This window comes from Diadema antillarum, unplaced genomic scaffold (genome assembly GCF_040938485.1).
Source record: "Diadema antillarum isolate AM-2024a unplaced genomic scaffold, OU_Dant_1.0 seq00001779_RagTag, whole genome shotgun sequence".
NCBI classification, from domain to species: Eukaryota; Metazoa; Echinodermata; class Echinoidea; order Diadematoida; family Diadematidae; genus Diadema; species Diadema antillarum.
Window position 1 is genome coordinate 318,267 of NW_027272458.1, and position 27,713 is coordinate 345,979.

At 39.6% G+C, this 27,713-nt stretch overlaps 1 protein-coding gene across 1 annotated transcript in view; it reads right to left on the reverse strand.

The window, feature by feature from the left end:
- The window catches only part of LOC139712255 (DNA polymerase epsilon catalytic subunit A-like), a 70,615-nt gene that overhangs the window by 32,737 nt on the left and 10,165 nt on the right, over positions 1 to 27,713 (reverse strand). The window contains exons 12-31 of the mRNA XM_071624093.1: positions 27,125 to 27,337; positions 26,582 to 26,689; positions 24,604 to 24,732; positions 23,009 to 23,111; positions 22,317 to 22,463; positions 18,736 to 18,881; positions 15,449 to 15,597; positions 14,387 to 14,479; positions 13,264 to 13,408; positions 12,349 to 12,506; positions 11,236 to 11,431; positions 10,356 to 10,481; positions 7,429 to 7,620; positions 6,753 to 6,833; positions 6,122 to 6,302; positions 4,941 to 5,116; positions 3,305 to 3,514; positions 2,422 to 2,557; positions 1,698 to 1,794; positions 356 to 494 (exon numbers count right to left, since the gene is read on the reverse strand). Coding sequence (XP_071480194.1) covers positions 356 to 494; positions 1,698 to 1,794; positions 2,422 to 2,557; positions 3,305 to 3,514; positions 4,941 to 5,116; positions 6,122 to 6,302; positions 6,753 to 6,833; positions 7,429 to 7,620; positions 10,356 to 10,481; positions 11,236 to 11,431; positions 12,349 to 12,506; positions 13,264 to 13,408; positions 14,387 to 14,479; positions 15,449 to 15,597; positions 18,736 to 18,881; positions 22,317 to 22,463; positions 23,009 to 23,111; positions 24,604 to 24,732; positions 26,582 to 26,689; positions 27,125 to 27,337 — 2,925 coding nt within the window. The remainder of the gene's footprint in view (positions 1 to 355; positions 495 to 1,697; positions 1,795 to 2,421; positions 2,558 to 3,304; positions 3,515 to 4,940; positions 5,117 to 6,121; positions 6,303 to 6,752; positions 6,834 to 7,428; positions 7,621 to 10,355; positions 10,482 to 11,235; positions 11,432 to 12,348; positions 12,507 to 13,263; positions 13,409 to 14,386; positions 14,480 to 15,448; positions 15,598 to 18,735; positions 18,882 to 22,316; positions 22,464 to 23,008; positions 23,112 to 24,603; positions 24,733 to 26,581; positions 26,690 to 27,124; positions 27,338 to 27,713) is intronic.

Genomic DNA, 27,713 nt, shown 5'->3' on the forward strand with positions numbered 1-27,713 from the left:
ATATAATCACCCTTCAAACCAGCAGGAGGCAATAGTTTTTAATATAATCACCCTTCACACCAGCATTGTGAAATATCTGTTACCGGCTAGCAAGAATTTCGCATTTTACCCTTCTGGCCAGCTGGTGCCAAATGAGAGTGCTAAGGAGTTTCTCTAAACTTTTAATACTCCTCTAATGAGGTACTGCTAGTTTACCATACAAATGAAGGCACTACATGCACCACCATCTCCCTTCAAGACAGTAAAGCGACCTATTGTACGCTGTATCTGTCACCCACATACAATCAAGTTGTACATTGCCTTCCAGGCTAGCGAGAAGGCAAATAATGTACTGAAGAGCTTTGTGCAATCTTACCCCTCCAAGGAGGTACTTGGCGTACTGCCGGTTCACTGTGCAGATGCAGCCGAGCTTCATGAGGGCCCTGAACTCCAGGGGGACCTGTGTCTCGTACACACCCTCGATGTCTGGGGCTGCCAGGTCCGCTGTCAGCTCACTGGAAGGAGAGAAAGGGGCGGATCCATGTCATCACAATATCTGGTACGGTCGTTCTTTCTGTTCATTTTGAATTCATGTAGATAAACTTGTCTAATGGTTCCCATATGCTGAATATTTACTGGAGTGTTATCGTAGGTTCATGTTATGTTCTCAAAGGCAAAAGCAATCATGGTCAGGCAGATGTAGAGAAAACAGGTTGGACATGAGACAATGCAGAGGGCAGGATGGGCAAACCTGGCAGGTCATGACTGCCTGGTTTAATTTCAAAATAATTTGCTGAAGCAATCACGGAGCAGATGATAAACCTAGTAGGCCAAACTAAAACAGAGTGAGCGACATATTACTGTATCTGCAATGCGATAAGAGAAGACCAAGCTGTTAAGAATGAAGGCCAAAATGTGAATACAGAAAAAGCACAGCCAAAATCCAATGGTACTTCCATGACCGCCAGGAACATAATGTGGACTTTAATAGCAATTCAATATTTCTGTGGCTTGGGCCATGATGGGTATGTATTGTTTCCTCTTTGTCAGAAATATGAGCACTACATCTGTATCCCAATCCCGGCAAGATGTGATGAAGAGTACTGTATACGCTATAATTTTCACGTACATATATTTTCGCGAATTGCCGCTGTCACACATTTTCGCAAGTGGCTAAATTCGCAATTGGGGGACCAGAGAAAATATGAAGTGGCAAAGAAAGTGTGAATTTTCAACTTACTAGCAAATAAGAATGATACTAGTTATACACTGCATGAAAAAAACTTACCAAACTCTGCGAACTAGTACGTTAGAATTCAACATTTTTGAAGTGGTTAAGTCCATCGCGCTAGATTTCTGACGAGTGGTCCCCTTGCGATAAGGGATTGGCTCTCTACAGTATTCGTAAGTAGACGTGGACGTGCGTAAACAAGCTTAGCCAGTATGGTCTGTTCGGTAAGCCGTGACATGGTATACTAGTACTGAAATGTTTGTATCATCAAGGCAAGGGATTCATTTTGGAAGGTAATATTTTCGCATGTTGTTAATTTTGCGAATAGCTCCCGACTCGCGAAATTTGCGAAAATAAAACCCTCGCGAAATATATAGCGTATACAGTATTTTACATGTAGAGGGTCAAAAAATTGGTATCTTTGAGAGAACCTCCAACAAAAGTGAAGCATCAAGACTCTCTGGAATGAGACAGACAAGAGACTCACTTTGCGTGTTGACGATAGAGGTCCTCCGGAACAGTGTACTGGTAGAGGTTGAGGACTGGGTTGGATCTGGGTAGAGTGCGGGTCACTTTCTTCCACACTTGAGACAAAAATTCAACAACAAATCATTAAAAATGGTAGTTGATAGTATTTACAGGTCCACCACATAACATTTTATCTTTACACTACTGCATTCAGTCTTTATTATTTTATGGGAACGCTGCACAAATCATTATTGAGGATTATTCTGATTGAACTTAGAAGGAGAATTTGCTTGAGGAAAATTTAAACATAGTCAAATAATTCTGCCTGATTTAACATGCCATAAATTCAACCACTTTATAACACCTCTACAAAAATCAATGCATTGAGTTTGTACTACATGTATTAAAGTCGCTTTTTTGTCATATTTTGGACAATGACAACAGAAAACTGAACTCGAATCATCTCAAATTGTTTGGAGTGAAAAAGAAAAAAAAATTCACTGAGATGAATATTTGCTACTGCTCCTTCCCACTTTCATTTTTTTTCCCCACTGGATAACGAATTGGTAATCATCAGTGGAATCACATGAAATATAAACTAAAACCACAACATAAGGTGCAAAAAGAAAGTCACACTTTCTTCACAGCTGTGCTCTCTCTTCATAAAGGAACGTATACAGCACAGTTTGAAAACATGGCAATCATCATGACAAGTGGCTATGAACTTGTTTCTGTGTTCTCACTTGCGCCCTCGTTGCTGTCCTTTGGCGTCTTTTGATTGACGTAAAAGATGCGAGGGACCATCAGCTTGACGTGGTGGAGGTCGGAACCAATCAGGGCCCAGAGTTTGAAGAGACCAGGATGACTCGTCTCCATGATCTTTTGGCGGCAGCAAAACAGAAAGACAGACAGTCAGACAATAAGACAACACAAAATTCACACTTGTTATAGATATGGGCCGTGCAGCTGTTCATAAAGTTACGCATGACTTTAGGAGCAACTGGCATATCAAGTGCCAAAATGTGCGCAACTTTTTTTTTTCCTTATGTTTTCACAATGTACGACTGTATGTGAATATTTCATCTATATTGGGGCAAAAATAAACTTTAAGCTAAAAGCATGTGTCAACAAATAACAATAATCATCATCTGCAAATTTCAACTTTAGCTGTTGAAATTAACAATGATTAGGAAACCCACTTGGCTTGCCATATCTAAGTTGTTCGTAAAGTTGTGCGTATCTTTATGAACACCTTTATGAAACTGGGCCCTGGAAGAACAGCTGTGTGCCACTTCACATGATAAAAAAATAGATGTACATGGAGACATAGTAATAGAAACACATGCATGAACGGACAATAATACTTTATGAGCTGTGTTAAAATCTAGCCTGATGAAAGAGTATAATGTGGGAAAAATCTGCTAGGAAATGGACTTTATCAAATTTGACAACCACATTATTTTTGTGACAAATGCGCTAATCCTCTGCATGCCACATTACTTTCCTCACCATAGGTTTGTGTGTGACATTTGTGCACACTTGACTCATTGGAGCAGGAAGGGTTAAGTGGGAACAAAGCTGGTACAAATTTCAGCGTGGTGGCACAACCACCAGTAGGTGACTCACCTGAATGATCTGCCATGGCTGGTCAAGCATGGTCTTGGCAGTGCGGCGGAAGAAGCTGCCCAGTCCCGTGCTGGACAGCGCCCTCACGACCCCGCCGCCGACGACGTCCATCCCGCCGGAGTCCACTCGTCGGCGCTTGCGCTCTCGTCTCTGTCTGGCCTGCAGCGCCCACTTCTGCTTGTGGTACGACACCCACTTCTGGAGGTGCTTCTGTAGATTTCAAGAAGGGAGATGCATAAAATGTGAGTTTTTTTTTTACAGCCAAGCAAAAGCCCTTTTTATTCTAATAAATCAGCATCTGTTCTATGTTCTCATATATGTGACCCGCTACAACAAAAGGATCCTAAAGTCGCTGACGGGTTAGCCGAGAAATTCGAGTTTGAAGTAAGATCACCAAAATCTGTCAAAACGTTCGGATTTCTGTTTTTAACATAATTTTGTAGTCTAATGTATCTCCAATCATCTACCGAAATTTCGAAGCTAAGTGATCAAAGGAAAGGCCTGAAAATAGCATTTTTCTGGGCCATGCTCGGCTCACCCGTCAGCTACTTTAGGATCCTTTTGTTGTAGCGGGTCACATATTGTTGCTCATTTGTTGATATAAGCAAAGTAGTCACAAACTTCATTTTGAGTGTTTTTACTACAAATGTATAATCAATTAATTTATTTTAACTCCACCTTAGGAACCTTTGTGAGGACTTGAGTCCTTTTTGCCAGAATTCATGAACTAAATAACATTTTTATTTTCCTACTTTATAAATACCATCATGCAATTAGTATTAAGTATTACTTCATCTTACAAAAAGTAAATCTTTGAAGAACAGGATACTCAAAAGAAAGAACGGACAACTACTCTACGAGTATGGAGTTTGTACACACGTTTTACAGAAATTATGTAGCTGAACAAGTATTGAGAAATACTTTTATCTATATACTTTTGATTCTGAATCCATCCATAAACAGGATCACACCTCAAAACAATATCCTAGTTATACATTTATGAATTATGAATAGTCTATATAGGACCAGCTAATTTTGACGTAACATGTATTTCCTATACACCAGCTCGAGTATATACAGTTCGACCTCGATTATCCGGCCATGTCGGGACCGGCGCTCATCCGGATAAGCGAATTGGCCGGATATGGGAGACACAATGTTAATATATATAGCTGCCATCCAAGCTGCCGTCCCAGCGCGCTGGCAGCTAGGCAGGTAGCGTACCCTGCAACGGTGGTGATGACTGCTTACTTGTACGGTGATAATGTGGTGTGAATTTATGTTAGTTCTGTCGGGAATATTGTAGGTAAATCGTGTGAGTTTTGTAGAAATTTCAATTGAGTTTAAAGTGACTGTTTTTTCTCAATTTTTGGATAGAAAAAAAAAGTCCTTCACTGCGTGAACGCATCCGGATAACAGAGACTTCCGGACAAAAGGAGGCCGGATAATCGAGGTCAAACTGTACTCACAAATAGTCTTTAACCCACTGAGGACGGGCTGATTTTTCTACAACACGCATTTCCCATAGACACTTGCCCGAGCATACTCACTCGTCCTCAATGGGTGAACAGGTTGAAGTGTTTTGAATTCATTGCCCAAAAAACAAACAAACAAAAGGCAACATTGACGTTCTCACCCTCTTCCTCCCCATGGAAGGAGCAGGACCCAAAACATCCTCCCAAGACTCAGTCAGGGCCTCTGCACTGTCTATACGCCCTTTCCCTCCATCCTCCCGTTTCCTCTTGGTTGCTATGGCAACACCCTTGGGAGACTTCTTGGCCCCGGAGGGCCTCCCAAAGTCCTCCATGTCGGCAACGCTGGCCTCTGGTACTTCATCGACCGTGGATGAGACCGGCTCTGAGTCTGGCTCAGGTCGGCTCTGCGATAGGAGTAAAAAGTTTGAAATCTGTTTTTAGCTACGTTGACTTACATTGTACTTCTATAGAGTACCGAAGTGATGATTTCATATACATGTACTGTAAAACGAGGAATGCTCATGTGCATTTTAATTTCACGAATTTTGCGAGAGCCAACATTTTAGAAATTAAAATGCACGCAAAAGTTCTTGTCTACACTACTGTATGGGTTGAATGTCAATGACAATTTACCAAAATTTCATGCTGCAAAACTATCTTGCTTTACGGTATCTTTCATTTAACTTGAATAGTGCTGGTTCCAAACAAGATATCCTTGCACAAGGTTTCAAACAGGCTGGAACCAGGTATGAAGAGCATTGTTACAGCAATTGTTCTGTTTGCAGATTATATACAATATACGTTAGGTTGATTAAAACCAGAGTCCATGGCAATGAATGGCTATGACATCACACTTAAAGGCATAATTTACCATCTGCGGGATGAAACAAAAACCCAGCATTAGTGCTTTAAACTGGTTCTAAAATGTGAGTTAGGGATAGAAACAACCTCTGCAAAAATTTTGAATTGGTAAAATCAAGGTTAAGTATACAAAATGTGAACAATTGTTATAATTGAAATGTTTCCAGACTAAACCATCTACAGTTATGGTTTCTTGAGAAAAATACAGGTATTTCTTTATATTTTAGGTTTTATTACAAAAATTTTATATGATAGGATGTTTTGTGGGACAATAGACCTACACATATACATTAAATGTCATATCTTGAAAATTATTAAAATCACTGTTCCCAAAGGTAAACAGGACCGGTAAATACTCTATAGACTGGCATGCTTGACATATTCCATTATGTAGTCTGAATATTTAACACCCTACTGACAATATAATTATACTGTATATAGCCAGCTACTTTACGGACTACAATTCCCATTCGGAAGGCATGATTGGTCAGTGAAGAGAAAGGTGTCTGCCAATCAGTAGGGTTGTGGGCGTGGCTTCCCACCTGTTTGGGTTTCCTGATGAACATCTCACTGATCTTCTGTTGCTTGAAGACATCATTCTTTTCACACAGCTTCTTGTGCAGCCAGTCGGGGTGAGCCACCCTGGGAACAGGATTCGAAACCTGTTTTGGTGGAACAGCAGACATCGACATAAAAACTCTACCCTGATTTCATGTAAGGAAAGAAATTAATCAATTGGAAATGTGAATTCCACACCATAAAGCATAGTGTCAAATGATCCATTACCAGGTATCTCCCAAAACAGGGACCGATTTTCATGAATTATCATTAATTGCATGCCACCACCTGAGGTGGGAAACAAAGAAATGTAGTAAACTGCATAATCATTCCATTTTTGAAGGCAAAATATCCTAGACTGCAAAAGTGTTCAAAAAAGAAGGAAAAAATACATGTACTAAAGCATAATTTATCAAATTTCAGAAGAAATATATTTTTCATTCAAAAGCAGATTTTTATATTATTCTATTGAAAAAAAAATGCCTTGAAATCATTTAAACAAACACAAGTTGGCAGCTTCATATACACTGTAGGCAACAATTTTTTCCTCCTACCTGTTGAAGAGCTGCAGGGATGGTAATGATCTTCTGAATGCAGCTACCCAACCTCTCTATGTAGTAATTCCAGTCAAGGATCTGTGGACAGAAGGCAAAGAACCATAATTAGATAATCTCATGAACATGAAACCATCTATGAATAAACAATGTTATAGTACCTGCACTTGGACCTTAAATTACACCACTTCCAAAACAGCCTCTGTCCAACCTTATTCTGGGATTGCAACGCATGAGCATTTGTGGAAACAATAAGTTTTTCAGAGACATTTAAATTCTTAGGCAAAGGTATAGAGAAAATTGAAAGCTTTGCTTTGGATGTAATTTTTATAACAAGCCATGGCTTTGCCACATTCAATGAACTGTAGTACATTGCAACTTATTGATCAGTTTGTACAAGGCAGTGCAGTCAAGCAAAACATGCAAAGTTAGCAAACTTGAGTCGGGTGTGCAAAATGCAGAACGCAGAGAGTTAAAGGTTATCAAAGGGCACTAATCAATAGGTAGTGACTGTCGAAAAAACTCTAAGGCCTGAATTTGTTACTTCGTTACAAAATCAGCTATTTCATTGTTGAAGAAAAAATGTTCATTTCGTTACGAAATGTTAACATTTCGTCGACAAAATGATCATTTCGTCAATGAAATTCGGGCCTAAGTGCTTGAGGGTCAGGCTTACAGTCCTGATGTCGTAATCCATCATGCCCTGAAATTTGAGCCACTTCTTGAGGTAGTGCTTCTTGATGCTCGGCTCCGCCTGGAAGATTGCCAATGGGATGGCGCGCTCCGTCACCGGGGCACCCTCTGGCTTCCGAGCGATGATAAACTTACAGGCGAGTCCCTTGTCCTTTACCATCTGGTCTCCCAGAAACTGTTGATGGAAGAAAACAGAAATATTAATGCAAATTTTTGCGCATTTGGTGCAACATGAAATTGATTAAAAAAATATAAGCACACAAACTTTTTGTTTGTTATAAGCAATCTTATTCTATATCACTGACTTTAAAGGACAAGTTCACCTTTATAAACATAAGGATTGAGAGAATGTAGCAATATTAGTAGAACACATCATTGAAAGTTTGAGGAAAATCAGACAATCCGTTCAAAAGTTATGAATTTTTAAAATTTTTGTGCAGCAACCGCTGGATGAGAAGACTACTGCAGTGTATGAATAACTTGCGTACAACAATATAAGGAAAATATAAAGAGAATTTCACAAAATTCCATCTTTTGAAAAAAGTACACATTCCCCTGACTCGTTACCGACAAATGTTATGGGCAATATTATTCCCCCTGCCTTTAGAAAGAGGTAAGTCAAGAGCTCTTTTATTATGCGAAAAAAAGTGAAAATATGTTGCATTTTCTTTTACATTTTCTTTATACTGTTGTACGCATATGACTCACAAGCTGTAGTAGTCTCCTCATCCAGCGGTTCCAACACAAAAATTTTAAAAATTCATAACTTTTGCATCGATTGTCCAATTTTCCTCAAACTTTCACTGATGTGTTCTACTAATATTGTTGCATTCTCTCAATCCTTATGTTTATGAAGGTGAACTTGTCCTTTAAGGTAGGCATATCATAGGGATATTGGTCTTGTGTCTGTTTTTGTTTTTGTTTTTGTTTTAAGGTTTTTTTTTCCATTAGTGCCGTAGCCGCTAGCGTGAGTGAATTTGCTGTCGTAAAGTGGAACAGCTACAGTGTATCTTTTAAAGTAGTCCACGTATGTGGTATCAAAGCCCTTAACCACTGTGGCAGGCTGTTTGAAGTGCTTGTTATGTTGTCGAGACCATCCACAAACTTCGTCTTACTCTGCGGAATGTGGAAAATGACTCGTGCGAGAATTTCTGCTTTTACAGAAGTAGGAGATACACTGGAGTTTGACTCCCTGCCTCTAATAACTTGCATGCAGTGTATTTTTTTTTTCCTTGTGTGGTCATTACTGGTAAACTCCATAAACATCAGCAAATTTCAAACATTCCAAGATATGTACACATACATAAATATTAGGCACTAAACAGTAAGAGTGGTCTTGGCATTAAATTTGACTCTTTGTCCTGCACAATTTTTTTCTTGCCTGCAATGACTAAAAAAAACTATTAATCAGTTGTAAATATCTTCAAGGCAAATGTATGCATTGTTTAATTTGTAACTAGATATATCGCTACGGCGACTGATATGCCTCCGCCATAATGCATGGTTCTCCTAATAGGTCTATAGTACAATGTCTTGACAATGTGTGATGACAGTTTCACACAATTGGCAAAATATTAAAATGACAGGTTTGCCACAAATGTGCTGAATGTTCACTTTCCTAGAACTAGGTTCAATTGGATGAATGATTAAAATGTCAGAGTGCAGGTATTTGGGGAACTGATGATTTTTACTTGACATTTGACCCTTTTATAAGTTTATACATTGAGTAATTTTCAAGGTATTGAGAAAAAGTATAATTTCAGTATCAAATGGGAAAATAGCATTATCTAAACCTGGCCTTTAATTGACCTTTGACCTCACAGTTCCAAAGAGAATCACCATTAGGTTGAACATGCATAAATATGTAAGTTTCATGATGATACCTTGAGTTACTTTTGAGATATGGAGGAAAAGGTGCAATTCAACACTTTCACTTGACCTTTGACCTTTTGACCTTTGACCTTTCGGCAAGAAACTTCCCACAGAATATATATCGGGTAATACATGCATACATCAAGTTAAAAAAAAAAAAACCTTCAGGCATTGCATAAATATAAGGAAAGTAGTGACATTTTGAGGAGTTGACCTTGACCTTTGACCCCTGACCTTTGAACCATGACCACCAACTTCCCTAGATAATCACTGCCCATTGGAACAAGCATATATACTAAGTTCCATGAAGATACCTTGAACCATTTGCGAGATATGGAGAAAAACATGAATTTTCAACCTTTTTTTTCACAAAATAACCTGTGACCTTTGACCTTTGACCCCATGACCCTAAAATCCAAACAAAGTATTATCCCCCAAGGATATATCCTCATACCAAGTTTGATGTAAAACCACCACACGGTTCTTGAGATATCGACAAAAACAAAACGGGACGGACGTACAGAATGTACGTACGGACGTACGGACGGACAGACGTACGCTACGACGGACGGACGGACGGACGACCCAAAAATATAATGCCTCCGGCCACTTCGTTGGCGGAGGCATAAAAACCAAAACAAACAAATGAGCAAGTTTTACTCAAATACAGTGTATTAGTAATTCAGAAAGATGTGCACACAATCACCCACCCACCCATACACACACACACAATCATATATCGTCGCTGGGGTGACAAGACCTTGTATCGGCAATTTTGGTGAAAATGACTTTCTTGAATTAATGGTCAAATAATGGTTTATGTGATGTCCTGTCCAAATCCCAACTGTCTTACTCCAAGAATGAAGTCACCACGGCATGTCAAAGGAAAGGTTATCCCATTCACTGTAGTGCTTTGGCCGCCGTGTATTTTGGCTCTCCTGAACATTTGACATTTTGTAGATACGAGGTCTTGTCGCCCCAGTGACAATATGTCACAACCACCATGTTCATAGATATCCATTTGCATTGCACCGTTACCTCGGCTAGTCGTTTAGCCGTGCTAATGGACGTGGACTTCTGTTCTCCGTAATCCTCAAGCTTACGCGACATGCTGCGGTTCTCTGAGATCAGATCAAAGAGCTCAGAATCTGGCATGTCGACGGCCTGTAAGAGGAAAACACATAATCAGTAATTATATAGCTAGCTGTATACTGCCCCACATCCACTCTGTAGAGTGCTCAAGTTGCATACATACCACTGATATCATTGTACTACTACCTACATGTAAATACTATTAACAGTAATTAAATGTACATATCACATTCCATACTACAATGTACATTGTATTACCGATTGTTGCCGAAATGACTATGCTACAGAGCACATTGCTGGCAAAGTTTGTGGTAGTCCAAATGCAGTGAACTCACTCATTTGAAGTTTGAATTTACTTTAATTGACTTTACTTACTTAGTACAAGTTAATAGATGAAAATATATCTGAACATATCATATCTCCCAAGAATACTTGTACATGTTGTACTTGTGTTCAATTTTTATGTTAATTCAGTGCAGCAAAAAAATTGGCACAAGAAAGTTACATCCCGAAATATTCCAAACCTGCAGTGGCCAGTATAGTGTAAAACCAGAAATTTTTGTGTACATGACACGCAAGGAGCCATGATGCATCAAAGTGAAATTCATGTGTTTTTCTACATAATGCATTCAATGCCAGTGGTAATCTGCAAAATTTTCATGCAACAAAAAAGCTGTAGGCTCCAATTTGTGAAAATTTCATGCCAAGAATGATTGTGGTTTTACAGTACACATCCCCCACACCTCATCCCCACCCCCCCCCCCAAAAAAAACACATGGACACTATACACAGTTTTTGTATTTGATATATTGTCTCATCGGCCCACCTTGCTGTAGAGAACATCCAGCCAGTAGTCCGCTACCTTGGCGACCGCTGCGTAGCACTCATCTAACGTGACCCCCTTTAGGAAGGCCTCGAAGACGGAGGCTTGGAAGATTTTGATCAGCTGCAGCTCCCCGTTGCGCTTCACCTCAAAACCCTTCAGCTCCGCTAGCGAGCCATCAAAGTTGAAGACAGCGTACCTGTAGGGTCACAAAGAGACAATGGGATGCAGGTTTGTTTCTATAATCAAAGGATGCAAAGGGCTGTCAAGATTCACAGATTAAAATCAGGATTCCAATGAGATATCTGTGTGTTGCATGCAGCCCATAGGGAAACAATGATTACCAAATTAATAAGGAATTTATTATTATCTCTTATCAAGCCATGAAAAGATATCTTAAAGTTTTCATGGAGCCTCTTGCAAAATAACAGGGACTTGGAAGCTCTGAAAGCATAGATAAGTACACATAGGTGGATTGATTGATGGATAGATAGACACATGGATAGAGAGATAAAAAGAGTGAGGGTTGGATAGTTTTATGTGTGATAAACAGTGCAATTTTAGAGAAACAGATAAGGGGTAAAGCAAAATTGTTGAATGAACACAAGCTGAAAACACAGATGAATGAATGGGCTAATGAATGAAAGAATGAATGAATGAGTGAATGAATGAATGAATGAATGAATGAATTCAATGAATGAATGAATGAATGGTGAAAGAACATGATGAATGCAGGGATAGATCAGATGAATAAACGGACTATGAGTACATACAGCTTACGTATAAGACAAATGTATACACCATAAATTTTGCAAGTCTACATTTTTCGCGAATCAGGAATTCCCGACGATTTCACAAGTGGTTAAATTTACGATCGTGGAGTCCTGTACTGAACGGAGAAGTGTACACAAGTATATCACATTCATATCGGGATCAGGGTAAATATTTTCGCGTGTCTTTAATTTCGCGAATAGCCCCTGAGTCGCGAAATTCACGAAAATAAAAACCTCACAAAATATTTGGTGTATACAGTACGTAGATGGGTGGATTGTTCAATGGCTGAACTAAAAGATGGCTGGATGAAGGGAAGCACATAAGAAAAACAAACAATATTACCTCTTCTTGAGTTTCTTCCCCTCTTCTTTGGATGCCGGTAGGATCATGGCCAGGTACGGGCCGTCCACCTCAAAGAAGATGGAGTTCTCACTCCGGACCTCGTACGTCAGATTCATGGGGTCCACCAGTTCCTGGTACTGATCGTTTGTGTTGTAGTCCTGGAGAGGAAAGGGGAGTAGGTTGAAGAGGGCTTACAGACAGATCTCAAAACATCTATCAACAGACAAACACATTCCCCCCCCCCCCCAATCATTACATTATCTTTAATACTGTAAAATGAGCAATGTTTTTGTGCATTTTAATTTTGTGAAATTCGCGAGAGCCAAGATTCATGAGATTTAAATGCACATGAAAGTTCTTGCCTACACTATACTTTGAATGTCCATGGCAATTCGCGTAAAGTTAATGCCACTAAAAAAAAGCCTGTCGGCTTCAATTTGTTAAAATTTCATGGCGCGAATATATTGTTTTACAGAACGCTTGAAGATATCTTGTTTGCAACCAAGAGAGGAGAGGACATTCATTAAGAGCAGAGAAAAATACAAAAAAAGGCGGAAGAAGTAAACAAAAAAAGAGTTTGTTTGCAAAAACCGATAAGTCCATTTTTGAAGATTTTGAAGTACGATGTCTGTCATAAAGTGCAAAATAATACCTTTTAAATGACATATTGGTCACTACATAAAAAGGTACATTTTTGAAGTTATGGTCAAAAGAAGCAAAAATTTGCTTATTTTTCTCTTTATTTTTCTTGACCTTTAATCGCAAATATCTCCATTTGGCAAATATGGACTTATCAGTTTTTGCGAACAAACTCTTCAAATTGTCTAAATGTATGGTCAACTTCAATGTCACAAACTAAAAGCCTACCACATTTTGGAAAGATACAACATGTTCCACAAAGAGGCACTCACTCACCCGAACCATGATGTTGAGCATCGCCCCAGGGTAGGAGATGGCCACTTTGGGCTTCTTGGGGTTGGTCGTCTTGACGTTGAAGTTCTCTGGGAAACTGGCTGGGAGTACACACCAGATTCCATCAGTGTCCAACTCCAGAGGGCGCCTGCCAAGAAATCATGACATAATTTTTTGGTTTTTTTTTCAAAATAAAAAGATAAGAAGGAATAAAGAAGGAAACTAGAGAAGCACTCAGAGAGCGCAGACCTCCATCAAGCAGGTTTTCCACCACAGATCTTGTTCTTCCATAGAGATCAGTGATTTCCACTCATACATGCACGCTGAAAATAGCCCACTCTCCCAATACAGAAGCCTTTTGTTACGTCATCAACTTTCAGCTGCATGGCACGCCTTGCCCTAGCAGAAACTAGAGCATGCACTTTAGTGCACGTATGAAAACCTCAAAAAAACTCCCAAGTTCATTGACCCAACCTGCCAAAATATCAAAAATCCTTCATAAAATCCACAAAAAATCACTACCAAAATTTAATCATCTGTTACCTGCATCATCTCTCAACCTTTCCCGTAAGTTGCATCCAAATCCGTTCAAAACTTATTGAGTTATTTTGCACATGGACAAACCAATGCCGATGAAAACATAACCTCCTCCCTTGATGGAGGTAATAAACATTATTTTCAGAGTGTATGTAAATGTGCACGAATATTTCCTCAACAAAGATTACACAGGATGAAAGAAAACAGTGAGATAACAGCCTCTTTCTAGAGACAAAATATAATTTTTGTTTGTTTCATAAAGACAGGGAGAGCAATGGATGGACAGATGGAAAAGATGGAAAGGTAGCAGGAAAATAAACTGAGAGATGGACTGACAGATATACAGATAGATGGATGAATAGACAGACAGATACAGAGACAGACAGGACAGGGACAAAAAACAGACAAACACAAAAACTCTCAGATGGAAAGACAGAATTTCCATTTTTGTTTCTTTTTATGTAATATACAGTATAATAGATATATAGTGTCATACAAATGCTGTGAATCGTCATCATCGGACAGACAGACAGACAGACAGACAAATTAGCACACACAAACACACTTGCAAACAGACACACCAACTCACCCAATCTGTTCTACCAGCTCCCTGGCCCTGGTGATGATACCAGCTCCCGTGTAACAGACGATGCCTGCCATCTCCATGGAGTACCAGCGAGCTCTGAGGAGGAGGAGCGAGTATAAGTGTGATGTGACAAGTGACATGGAAAAACATGAGGAGCTGTTGTGGATGAGCGGTAAAGACTAAAGACTCACAATCAGAAGGTTCCAAGTTCAGGTCCTTGGCAGCTATACATGTAGTAAAGACCTTTAGGGATGACACTTTACCCACATTGTATACATGTAGTTCAACAAAGGTAAATTGATTAAAAGTAATGTGTACAAAAGACACATGAGATGTGTACAGGTAGCATCAAATTTACTCACGAGTATATAAGATAACAGGTACAATGTGTACAAGAGACTGTTATCTCACTCTCATTGGTCCCACAAGTGCTTACTAATGGATAGTCAATCTTTTGCCCCTGAGATAAAGCTATTACCAAAACAGTAAATTAGTACTGGGTGACACTTATTGTAAGGAAAGGATTAACTGATGCAAAGAGACTAAGAATGCTACTGGAGTACTATCACACACACACACACAAAAACAACAACACAACCACAACCATAACAACAACAACAACAACAACACCTAATGTACAACCAACATACAAACAAAACAAAATTTCCCACAGAAAACACAATACCGACGAATAGGAACAGGATAACAATGATAGCCTGATTTGAAGTATCAAGTACATGAATGTTTGGTTATATTAAGTGACTACCATTCACCGACACAAACCGCTTTTCTACCAACTCTAGAGGGCTCCCTTCTGTAGTGTCTTGAATTGAGACTAGCAACACATACGCACTATATGCTCACTGCATGCTATAAGCCACGTCACTGTAACTATGCAGACTCAAGGAGACAAGTAAAGTCTATCGAAACTGTACTCCTCCGACTCGACCTGAGTTAATCAGTCGCGTGACCATTGCGTGAAATGGATCTGTGATTGTGAGCTGACTAGTGATTGTCTCTTGTGATTGATTCCGTGGTCAGAAGTTACACCTTCCCCTTCCTCACCCTTTCCTCATGACGTATCCGTAGAACGAGTTCAGGATGCACTTGTGGGCCAACTGAAGCGAGTCGTAGAGAATCTCCTTATTCATGGCACTCTTGATCTCAGCAGCATCTCCCTTCTCCACAGCAGCTGATACCTTCTTCTTCCAAACCTGCAGGATTTGATTGAAAACTTGTTTCTATAGCTGCATTCATATTGACCGATTCGGGTTCGTTGAGGGCAGCAGACATTTTACGGCACAGGGCGCAGCCATAGTGGGTGTATCGGTGTGTATCAGCCGACCCCCCTGCTCTCCCCCACCCCCGGGCAACATGTTTATCACGCACTTGTAACAAAGGTTCGCGCACTAGCAAGCATTCGCGCACTCAGTACAAGACGCCCCTTGGCTAAAGCAGTTTTTCATTCTGCGCGCGTGCTAATGTAGGGAGAGGGGTGGGGGAGTGTGGAGGGGGGTCGGATGATACACCCAGTATGGCGCTGCCCATGCCAAAAATACACATAGCGCGTCACAGAATCGGTCAATACATCCAAAATTAACCATTAATGAAACTTGAATTTTGCAACAAAAAATAGTTAAGAATTATTGCAAATCCTCATGATTGCAATGTAAAAATCAGTGCTGCTTGTTTTTTTTTTTTATTTCAAGAACAGAACTGATGATTATGTAATTGTTGATTATTTGTATTCATAGTCGATTTATATGTTTGTTTTCCTTTGCTAAAAGTGTAAAGCGTTTTGAAACAGTTTCATTTTAAAGGGATCGTATAGTTTTGGTTGAGATCTAACTTCTGGTTTTTAACATCCTTTGGTGAGATAACGAGAGACCTCTTATGAAATATGAAGGAGCATGTAATTCCAAGAAGGATTCAACATACAGTGTATCTTTAATGAAAATTGGTTAAAAAATGGCTGAGATATCCAATACAGAGGAATTCTAATAAAAGATGGGACCCACCTTAGGATCGCATTGTTTTATTTTGTTTTGGGATGTCTCAGCCATTCCAAAACCGATTTCAATCTAATACACTTTGAATTCCTCTTAGAATTGTAGAAAAATGCTCTGCATTATTAGGTGATACGCTTTTAGCGTATCACCTATTGTGTTTGTCAAAATCTTCCTTTCTTTCTTTTTATTCTTCTTTCTTTCTGGCACATTTTGTGTCGTGAATATCTCAACACTGACATGACGGAATAACATGACATTTTCAGTCAACATGTCTCATGACAATATCTAGCCACAATAAGGTTTTCATGACAGTAACATATCTATGACGTCATCTAGGCGCCATTTTGTGATTTTCGGACCATGTTACATGATCGATCATAACTTCATAACTAAAGGTCATTTCTGTATCATTTTCGTTGGACATAAAGTTCAGGTCACGCTCTATCTTACTTTTTAATGCTAATTACCTAGGACATCATTACGCGCGCATTAGCGCGCGTCAAAGTTTTTAAATGCTTAAAACGACTTCCCAATGGGAAATCTCGAAGTTTCAGACAATTTTAAGCGTTCCGCGCGTTCGCGTCCGTCCGCGCATTTCCGCGCGCAGTGCGCGTAAGCAACATGAAAATGCACATTTTTTGACAGATTTGGATTCCTGATACATTAAGTAACAATACCCATTGATTTCCGATCAATTTCGACCTATAACAAGGGAATGCGCTGGCGTCAAAGTTGAAATTTCGTGTGCGCGTCTATGTGGAAATATAGCGAAAAACATGTCTTTGTTTATTTCGCCATAGCTCTTTAAAACGTCAGGTGACCCTATGTTTTTATTCCATATTACAAAAGCATATGAATTGAAAATAACGTTTCAAGTATCAATATTCCCTAAATACATTATGACGTCATCATATCATCATCTGAAATCAAAAAAGTGGAATTAATTTTTTTGAGGTACTGTTTCTGACATTCATTTGCTCGTATCTCTGTTGTTTAAGCTCAATATTATCCCAAATTCATATATGTTGTACTTTGAACATTTGCCTTTTAAGTCCAAGTCATGGTTTTGAAATTTGATGACGTCATCATACCTAAAATTGTGATTAAAGGTAAAGATGCAAAATCGGACAAGTTTACATGTTATGTCTATGGGAGGTGATTTTTTTTAAAACCATGCATTGACTTGACAACGTTTAAGCACCTTTATCTCAGCTGATTTCGCTTCATTTCCTCTGAAACTTAAGTATGTTGTAGCTGAGACAATAAGCTTCAGTAATCAAGCATTTTATTTTTTGAAATCTCATCATCAGGTTGACAATTTTGCAGTTTAAAACTGAAAATAAGAATGGAATGTGGACAAAACGATTCCCGATTCATCTTTCACATACACAAGTTTACGTTTCTCATATTTTTCTCGCCGAGACGTATGGCCGAGTGGTTAAAGGCGACGTCTCAGAGACGTGAGGTTGCGGGTTCGAACCCCACAAGATCACGAAACAAAATATTTAGCTATTTTACTTTTTTTCTTCAATTTTGTATTACATATTCGTCCATGTAGAAATCACGTTCGTATATAAACGCACCTATACACACACACAGACACACACCATATCCCTCTTTTTTGTGTTGGAGACCACATTGCTTCAACTGCTGCAAAATTTTGCAGGCTGACTTTGTCAAACTGATCATAGTATGTAATGACGACGACGGAGGTGTTGTACTTTGAACAATTGTCTTTCAAGACCATGTCATTGTTTTGTACTTTGATGACGTCATCACACTGAAAATTGTGATTAAAGCAAGGTATCAAAACCAGCCGATTATAGGCTTTATGTCTACGGCGCGTATTTTTCCCAAGTTGCCAGAAATGGCATAGCGACATCAGTCGTTACCAGGCCGCATTTCCGTCTAGCAATGCAATACATGTTCACGCGGCCACGATTGTTGAGTGGGCATTGACTTTTTCCCCCTGTAATATCTATACATTTCTTTTTTGCCTTACCATTTCCGGGGATGTCCCGTGGCCGGGTGGTTAGAGAAACGGTTTTGCATGCACACTCAATATAACTTCAAGGTGCCTATATCACATTCTTTTCTTTGTCGATCACAGATGACCGACACCTGATGACCCCAAGCGTATCACCTAACTCGTCAGCGTGACGAGTTTCATATCTCGTTTTATAAGTGGTTTCTTGGTACCTCGCAAAAAGTTAAAAGCCTATTCCTCTTCTCCACCAATACTAAACCATCCCCTTCAGCGCTCTATAAATTTTCCATATTATTATTATTATTTATACATGTGAAAGACACTACAGTCTCCGTGTTACAAGGAGCTGCCACTACCTTCAAAAGTCCCTTGAACTCGTATCTCCTGTCACGGAACGCCCTCACGGTGTCGACGTAGAAGGAGTTCTCTCGCTGGCAGATGGTGGTCTCCCGTTCCTCCTGCCGCGTCACCTTGGTCTTCTTGTAGGCCTTGCGACAGTAGTCTGGACCAAACAGTAACAAGGTACGTTAGGGCAAGGTAGCACACAAAGACCGAATTATACAGGGTACTAATTCTCTCTATATTATTATATAAAACAGAGACATGGACACTCAGGAAAGAAGATAAAAACCTCCTGATTGCTTTTGAAATAACATGCCTGCGGAAAATACACAAAGTGTAAGTGGCGTAACACGAATGGTTAGAATAATTAAGGAACACCACAATAATGAACCAATTAAATGCAACAAGAACGGTATTAAATAGAATCTCTCAAAGAAGATTACGATATTTTGGTCATCTAATACGTATACTGGTAACACGCCTTCCTAAATTAGCAATGGAGGGAAGAATTTCTGGTAAGAGACCACAAGGAAAACCACCCAAGAGATGGACAGACTGTGTAAAAACAGACTGTAGGAGCAAAAACATATGCTCACTAGTAGAAGCCAGTCATCTAGCCAGCAACACCCAAGAATGGCAGGACATCATGAAGCGGATGCCACCACTCAACCCTTTGTTGGAGTGAAAGGCTTAGGTCAAGGGTACATGTAGGTCAAACAGCAACAACACACCACAAAAATTACCAGGATAGTTCCTAGACCATCTCCCAGGATGTTATATTGGATATAGTCCAGTCCCATCAAACCAGGGTCACATTTCATAAAAGATGTTAGCATGGCAGCTTTTGCTGAAATAGCAACTTCCAATAGCAACAGCCAATCAGGATCAAGCTGGATTCTTGTTGTTAAAATGAAATTAACATTCCCTGGAGAGTTGCTTAATGCTATCAAAATGACCTTTAATGAAATTGTGCTGTGTTGTTTCTTTGTTTGTTTGTTGTTGTTGTTTTTTTCAGCACAATACATGAACAAACTAGAAATGTCGCTATGGCGACTGGTATGCCTCCGCCACAATGCATGATTCTCCTAATAGGTCTATAGTACATGTGGACAATGTGTGATTACATTTTCACAAAATTGGCAAAATATTAAAATGACATGTTTGTCACAAATGTATTGAATGTTTACCTTCCTTGACCTATGTTTAATTGGATGAATAGGAGAGCATGTATTTGGGGATTTAAGAACTTTAACTTGACTTTGACCATTTCATAAGTTTATGCACTGAGTAATTTTCAAGGTATGGAGAAAAAGCGCAATTTCTGTATTGAACAGTAAATTGTTATCATTTTCATCTGGCCTTTGATTTATAAGAGAATCACTGTCAGGCAGAACATACATAAATTCAGCATATGTACTAAGTTTCAAGATAACTTGAGCCACTTCCGAGATATGGAGAAAGAAGTAAGTTCAGCACTTTCACTTGATCTTTGACCTTTTGACCTTTGACGTTCTTGGCAACGAAAAAAAATCCCAGAGAATCTCTATTGGGTTATACATGCATACATCAAGTTTTAAAAAAAATCCTGCTGGCATTGCATAAATATAAGGAAAATAGTAAAATTTTGAAGTATTGCCCTTGACCTTTGACCCCTGACCTTTGACCCCATGAACCCTAAATTCCCTAGATAACCACTGCCAGTCAGTAGATGCATATATACTATGTTCCATGAAGATACCTTGAACAATTTCCAAGATACAGAGAAAAAAGTGAAATTTGAACATTTTGCTTGACCTTTTGACCTTTGACCTTTTGACCTCATGACCCCAAACTTTCACCAGAGAATCTTAATTGGGTAGTACATGTATACACTAAGTTTCAAGAAAATATCTTCCGGCATTGCATAGATATGGGGGAAATAGTAAAATTTTAAGCATTTGACCTTGACCTTTTGACCTTTGACCTTGAGCATGTGCACCCAAAAGTTGATAGGCACAACTTCACCCCCTAATACACATACATGCCAAGTTTCATTAGGATACCTCAAAAGGTTTTGGTAGTTACCCTGTCCACAAAATTCATTACGGACGGACGGAAGGACGGACGGACGGACGGAAGGACGGACGGACGGACGGACGGAAAGACGGACGGACGGACGGACGGACGGACGGACGGACGGACGGACGGACAACCCGAAAACATAATGCCTCCGGCACCACTTCGTGGCGGAGGCATAAAAAGAAAATTCATCTTTTTCCTCAGAACAATTCAAGCGAGGAATCCTGATGCAGGTAACATCAAATCCACATCTAACCCAGATGCAAGTTTAACAAACACACAAGAAGCAGTCTAAGATGATCCACAGGCATTCATAACTCTCCTATGATTTGATTGCTAATTTGACTGACTAAAGGATACTTATAACTGAGTTAGTCATCGTCTGAGTTGACACCATTAACTCATTTAAATCAGGGAGATTACAAGGATCAATAAAGGAGATACCTGTGCATTAACTGCGACCAGCCCCAACACGCAGTGTTGGGGCTGCGCATTGTAGCAGACATGATCATGACAGGCGAAGTATAGCGCCTAAAAATCAATATGAAATCGCAAAAATTCTGCAATATGAAGACTTACAGGTGAAGATATAATGTTGAAGACTGACTGCGTTCAACTTTTGGTTCTGGCAATAGTCCCTTTCTGCTCGGTTTGATGAGTTAAATGCGACTCGGTCGAGAGGAACTCGGGAGAACTACATCTTATACAGTCAATGGATTTGAGATTTGTGCGCATGCGCTGGCCGTCAAGTCGTGTAGCTTTGTGGCAAGGCCTTATCATACTGTTGGCAAACCCTCTCGCTGTATATTGCGTTGCTTTCTGGGTGGGTGCGCGCGCGCAGGCCTTGTCAGAAGGCTAAACGCATTGCGACTCCGCCAGCACATGAATATTTACGTGCGCAGTGTACTGCATACTGATTTCGAAAATGGTGAATGGGATGGGGAGCTAGGACTACGGACCCGTATATGGCCGTGAAAAAAACGTTTTTTCAAGATCATTGGACCAGTGTGAACAAGAACAAGGTGAACGAAGGGTATTAATTAGATAAGAATCTTATGTATACTATAAAAGTACGTTTTTTCCTCGTGATATTCGAAACTTACGGAGGTGCGAAAATCTGTGACAGACTGTGTATGTTTTTCAAGTTTACCGATATAGCACTCTATTGACTCAGGACGCTCCCACAGTGTGTAACTGTATACGGAGCGTCCCGGGGTTACCTGTGCATTATACACATCTCAACAGGCAAAAATCTATTTTTGAATTGGAAAGGTTTATATGTTCTTTCAGCAAGACAGGAAGAGATGACTGAGTTTTTAATTATGATTAATAGAAACAACATGATGCAAGGATCATTATTTTGAAGAAAAAAAATAGCAACACGCATGCACACAGACAGCCAATAGATGTAGTGCAATTGGGAATATTTGGTAAAATGGGGGTCCAGACTAAATAGTTCAAGAGGGTCTCAAAAAATATAAAACAGCACATAGTTCACTAAAGAAAGAAAGAAGAAGTGAATGGCCAATCAGAATACCTTGCAAGCGTTTCTTCTCCAGGGTGGCTTGCTCCTCTCTACTCAGTTCATGGAAGACCCGGTGAGGCTCGCCGGGATTGGCAGGTGGGATCTTCTCTATCTCAAGCTGCTGTTGAATCCTGTGGTACTCACCCCTGCTTGCTGGCACTACAGTAGGTCATGGATCAAACAGAATCTCATGGTCAGTTGGAGGAAAGAATGGTGACAATGAGTGCATAATTGAAACAATGTAATAGCTATGAAATTTGATGCCAGTACAAAGAGAGACATTTCAGGGATGGCGTAGATAATGGAATAATGAAGAAACTTTGAATATTACACTGCTTCTTTTAACCAACTTATACAACTGCTTACATGCTTTCTTCCTAGTCAGTACTAATCATTTGAAATTAACTGTCAGGAAATAAAGAAGTCAGGGAAAATGACTAATTTGTATTGTATCAAAACTGTCTTATAGTGGGGATGTTGAAAGGAATTGGAGGGTTCTCTTATTAATGTTACAGCCAAACTTTTGAAGTAAAGGAAGTAAATATCTGATATAGACAGCTTTGCAAGTAGCAGTGGAGAGTATTTGCCCTCTAAGGATGAAAGAGCAATCCAGATATTTGATGCAAGGCCCTACTGCTATAAATCAAACTTAAAATAGGCCACATTCTCCTAGAACCAAATAAATCTAAAGCCAGAAATCGTACTGTAGTCGCCACGCCACATCCAAGACATCTTTCGCTGGCATCGCGCCCCAGGCTTGTTGAAGTCGCAGGCCGCACACACCGCTTCGTCCACCATCGCTGATGGCTGAAAGTAAAGCAAATTGGGCGAGAAATTATGTCTTGTTAGAAGCAGATGCATGAAAAGAAAATAAAGAGGCATATAAAGATGATGCCTGTTGCCAATGCACACCATGATCATACAACTGCTCTACCTATTAAAACCAGGTACATGTACCTTGATATACGATATGTGACCCGCCACGTCAAAAGGATTCGAAAGTCGCTGACGGCTGAGCCGAGAATATCGAGTTTGAAGTCAGATCATCACAATCATTTGGCGTAACGTCGTAATCTAATGCTACATCTATCATCTGCTCAAATTGTGAAGCTAAATGATCAAATGAAAGACAAAAAAAAACTAGAGCTTTTCTTGGCCATGATTTTCTGACTTTAAGCAGAACAGAAACGTGTCCGAATATGTGGATTTAGCGCCACAGATAGACTCTTCCCCTAGCAACGAGGGAGTGATTTTATTGGTCAGTGCGCGGCATCCTGGTTACTGATTGGTCATGCAGACCGCCGGCGCTAAGCTTGAATGAACATCGTGGAGGTTGCTATGAGCACACCTCCTATTGTCAATCGGTGAAAACTGTCTTACCTCCCCTTGATCACGATAGTGACAGAAAGAAAACTTTGAAGGCGGTTTTCTCGAAATGCCGATTTCCGTCGCCACTCGACATGTCTCATAAAATCATCAATATCTCCGCCACCAAGTACTTTTATGAGTCATGTTTTATATAAAATTAAAGTAGAAGAGTGAGGAAATAATGTCATATCATTTTCAGGAACTCTACCCTCCTCGACTTTTGAATCTTTTTGTTGTAGAGGGTCACATATGCTAAGACTGATGTGAAGGTTACAATATTTTTTGCACCAGTGAGTTAATATGCAGCCTTTAGTGACAAGTTTATCCTGTTTCAGACAAGTCTGAGTATGTTCTGGAAGGTGTTTGGGAAACATATGTTATAGCAAAATTAGGTCGTCCTCAAAAGGTTAATGAAGGCTGCTTTTCTTAGAGTAAATCAAATTTGGCTAGGTTTGTACCTAAAAACATACAATTATATGTGTCTGAAAGTTTAGACAAATTATTTCATACTAATACCTTCTACTCAATACCATGGCCATTCTGTTCACTCAATGATGCCAGACTGAATAAGCCACCAATTTAGGTTATCACTCTATATGATCTACATGATCATGCCAAATATGTACATAAATATCAACACTTTTTAAAATAAGAGTGCTTGTCAACTCCTCTGTACACTAGTTTAAACTGAGAAAACATACCACTGAATCTACTGCATTTCATGAGTCTTATCCAGTTAGCTTGACTAGTTTCATATTGCTGTTCATTATTGATAGATTACTTAAGAAAGCAAACAATTTTTTGACTGCAAGAAAAAATATTAATTTGACAAGTTTGACAACACAGGTAATTGTGTTATATGGCTTTCACACTGATGTAAACAGAAATGATGCAAGAGACCTGAAGAAAGAGAAGGAATTTCTGCCTTTACCTGAAGCCTGTTGGTGAGAATGATGTTGGGGTACATTGCACCGACGTCGAGATGGTAGATGACCGGGTTCTCCAGCCGGGCGGGAGTGTCGCGGAGAGCCGCTAGCTTCTCCTTGATCTCTTCACAGACCTGACGATGACGATGATGATGACGACGATGACGATGATGACGAGGATGATGAGGATGATGATGATGATGATGATGACGACGATGATGAGGATGATGATGATGATGATGACAATGATGATGATGATGAGAAGGCGGTGGAAGAGAAGAATGCGAATGATAACGGTGATGGACATGATGACGGCGGTGGTGGTAGTGGCGGTCAATGATGATAATGATGATGATGATGATGATGATGATGATGACGATAATAATGGTGGGATGATGATGACGATGATGACAATGATGTCGATGATGATGATGACGAGGTGGAGGGGGAGGAGAATGCGAATGATAATGGTGATGGACATGAAGATAATTGCAAAGAGGATGATGACGGAGGTGGTGGTGGTGGTGGTGGTGGTCAATGATGGTGATGGTGATGAAGAAGATGATGATGATGAAGATGTGGCAATGATAATGGTAATGATAGTAATGTTTGTGGTGATATTCATGATGAAGATGATGTAGAAGAGAGGGCAGAAAAAAAAAAAATCCTTTGTATAAGAATCACTATGCCAGAACATGTATCATGAATATATAATAGACATAATTCATCTCTGTTACTTAGTACGTATCATGTACCGATATGAGAAGGCAAGAAGTGCAGTGCTACTCATTAACCCTAAAGGGGCCGGGCTTTTTTGGCTATGCTCAGACCAAGGGGGAATGGATTCCGCCCCCTGAGATCTCGGCCATCGGTGGTGCGATCGCGATGAAATTTTGCATGTGTGAGACCCACGTCATACTCTACAGGATTATGTCATAAGATTTTTTGAAACAATCAATTTCTAATTTTAAATAATTAATTATGCAAATTAAGCTCAAGATGATATTTTAGCCTAATTAAAAGCACTGAGAGTCTAATTTTTGATCTGTAAATCTGTTTTAGCATATTCAATAATTGCACATCACCAAAACTTCCAAAACTCATTTCAATTCTTATGTATTTTATTGTTTTCAGAATTTCTTATGTATTTCGTTGTTTTTCAACTTTTGTTTTTTCTTTGTTTTTTCATTGAAAATTGTCACTGACCACTTTTCTACCATAATTAGCACAAAATTAATCAATGAAAGTGATAAATTGTAAAAATAATCCGGTTTTTATGACTTTCACGACAGAGCACTGTTTTCCATAGGAAATGTACACAAAATCACAAAATTGTGCCCGTTTTGGGGCGACATTCCGTTACAAAAATGGGCGTGGCTTCGCAAAAGTATGTGCGGACATTGCAAATTTGAACTCAAAAGTTGCGCGAGACTTGAACGAAGAAAGTCAAGAAGCCTCGCGACGAGGCCTTCTTGCGTTACAGAATTATAGCGCGAAACGTCCAGGGGGGGAATCCCCCACCCCCCCCCCCCCCCCCCCCCCCCCCGGCCCTTTTAGGGTTAAAGGGCTGCTTCAGGTTCTAAAGTACATAATCTAAAAAGAAAGGAAGAATAACATTAGAGTAAAGAATTGGATACTACAGTATCAATTTGTAGATTCACTTCCCAGATTTTCAATATCAGATATGACAGTAAACATAGCAGGATTTTTGTTGTTGTTGTTGTTGTTGTTTAAATTATCTGTAAATGAGGTCTGCTTAAATACGAAATACCAACTTATGGCACAAGTACTTTTTCCAAAGGTATACTGAGGGAATAATGGTAGAACTGGCTTTCTATAATAATAATAATGACGATACGGTCTTCAAAATCAAGGGTCCTTCATGTACAAGAAGAAGGGACAATGAAATGGAGTACAGACACTGACAATGATGAGGTTAAAAGAGAACCATCAATTTTTACAAGTTTTTTTTTTTAAACTCACTTCCTCAAAGTTAGTGACGGTGTTGATGGGTATCTTCTCTTCAACCTCGATGGCGTGCTTCATGGTTCTCTCCACATCGTCAATTAGCCCCTGGAATGCCTCGGGTACCTGCAGTGGAGGTTGGTGCGGTGTTCACAACATAAAACCTTGGGGAAATATCAAACACTGCACGGCAAAGCTAACAAGGCATTCTCTTTTTCACTTTGCATTGTACAAGTTTGCATAATTGTTCTCTCTCAAATGAATTGGAAACAAAATGTAGAAATAAACAGCAAGATGGCAATTAGTCTCTAAAGGTCCTCAAATTCGAGTGTAAGTGTTTGGCATGGGAAACTAGTCTCCTCAGATGTAAAGTTAAAACAAAATGAGAATCCATCAATCATGATGAAATAGAGGACACATCATTAAAAATCTCTGAATTACAATTGATTTGATCTCACAAAGTTGCAAAAACAAACACTATAAACAAACCTTCACAGTACATACCATTAGGAAATAAATTAACAACAGACGAATAAAACTTAAGAAATGACGAGTGCGCACCATTCGGAAGCGGCAAGGCAGGTCACTGCGGAAGACGCCAGACTCCAGCGCCTCCACATGGCCACCGACGTACGTCTCTGTCTCCAGGACGTGACCGTCTCTCGTCAGCTGATTGAAAGCCTGCTCCTGCTTGTTGGGGAAGATGATGTTGGCGTGGAACGCCTGCACCATCAGCAGCGCCTCGCAGAGGGTGCCCGACCCCTTTCTCAGAACCTGTCGTAGGATGAATGGAGAGTCAACAAAAACATTACCGCATCTTTCATGAGGGCAATGAAGTTCGTCTTTTCACGCCTTTAAAACTCAAAACTTTATGATCAGAAGTTACCAACTACTATTGGCCTCTTCTGTTTGTTTGTTTTTTTAATTCTATATCTATTTTAGATACCTAAGTGTGCAAAATGTCACAGATGGACTGAGTTAATTATAAACTTGATTGAGACACCTTTTGTATATCTTCTGTTGCAGTGATTCTTATGAAAAGAATATTTCTTTTTTATTTTAAATAATGCAATTGTTCCCGCATTTCCTTTCATATAATCTTCATTATGATCAGTACCATTGTCATCATCATTACTATCATAGCCATCAT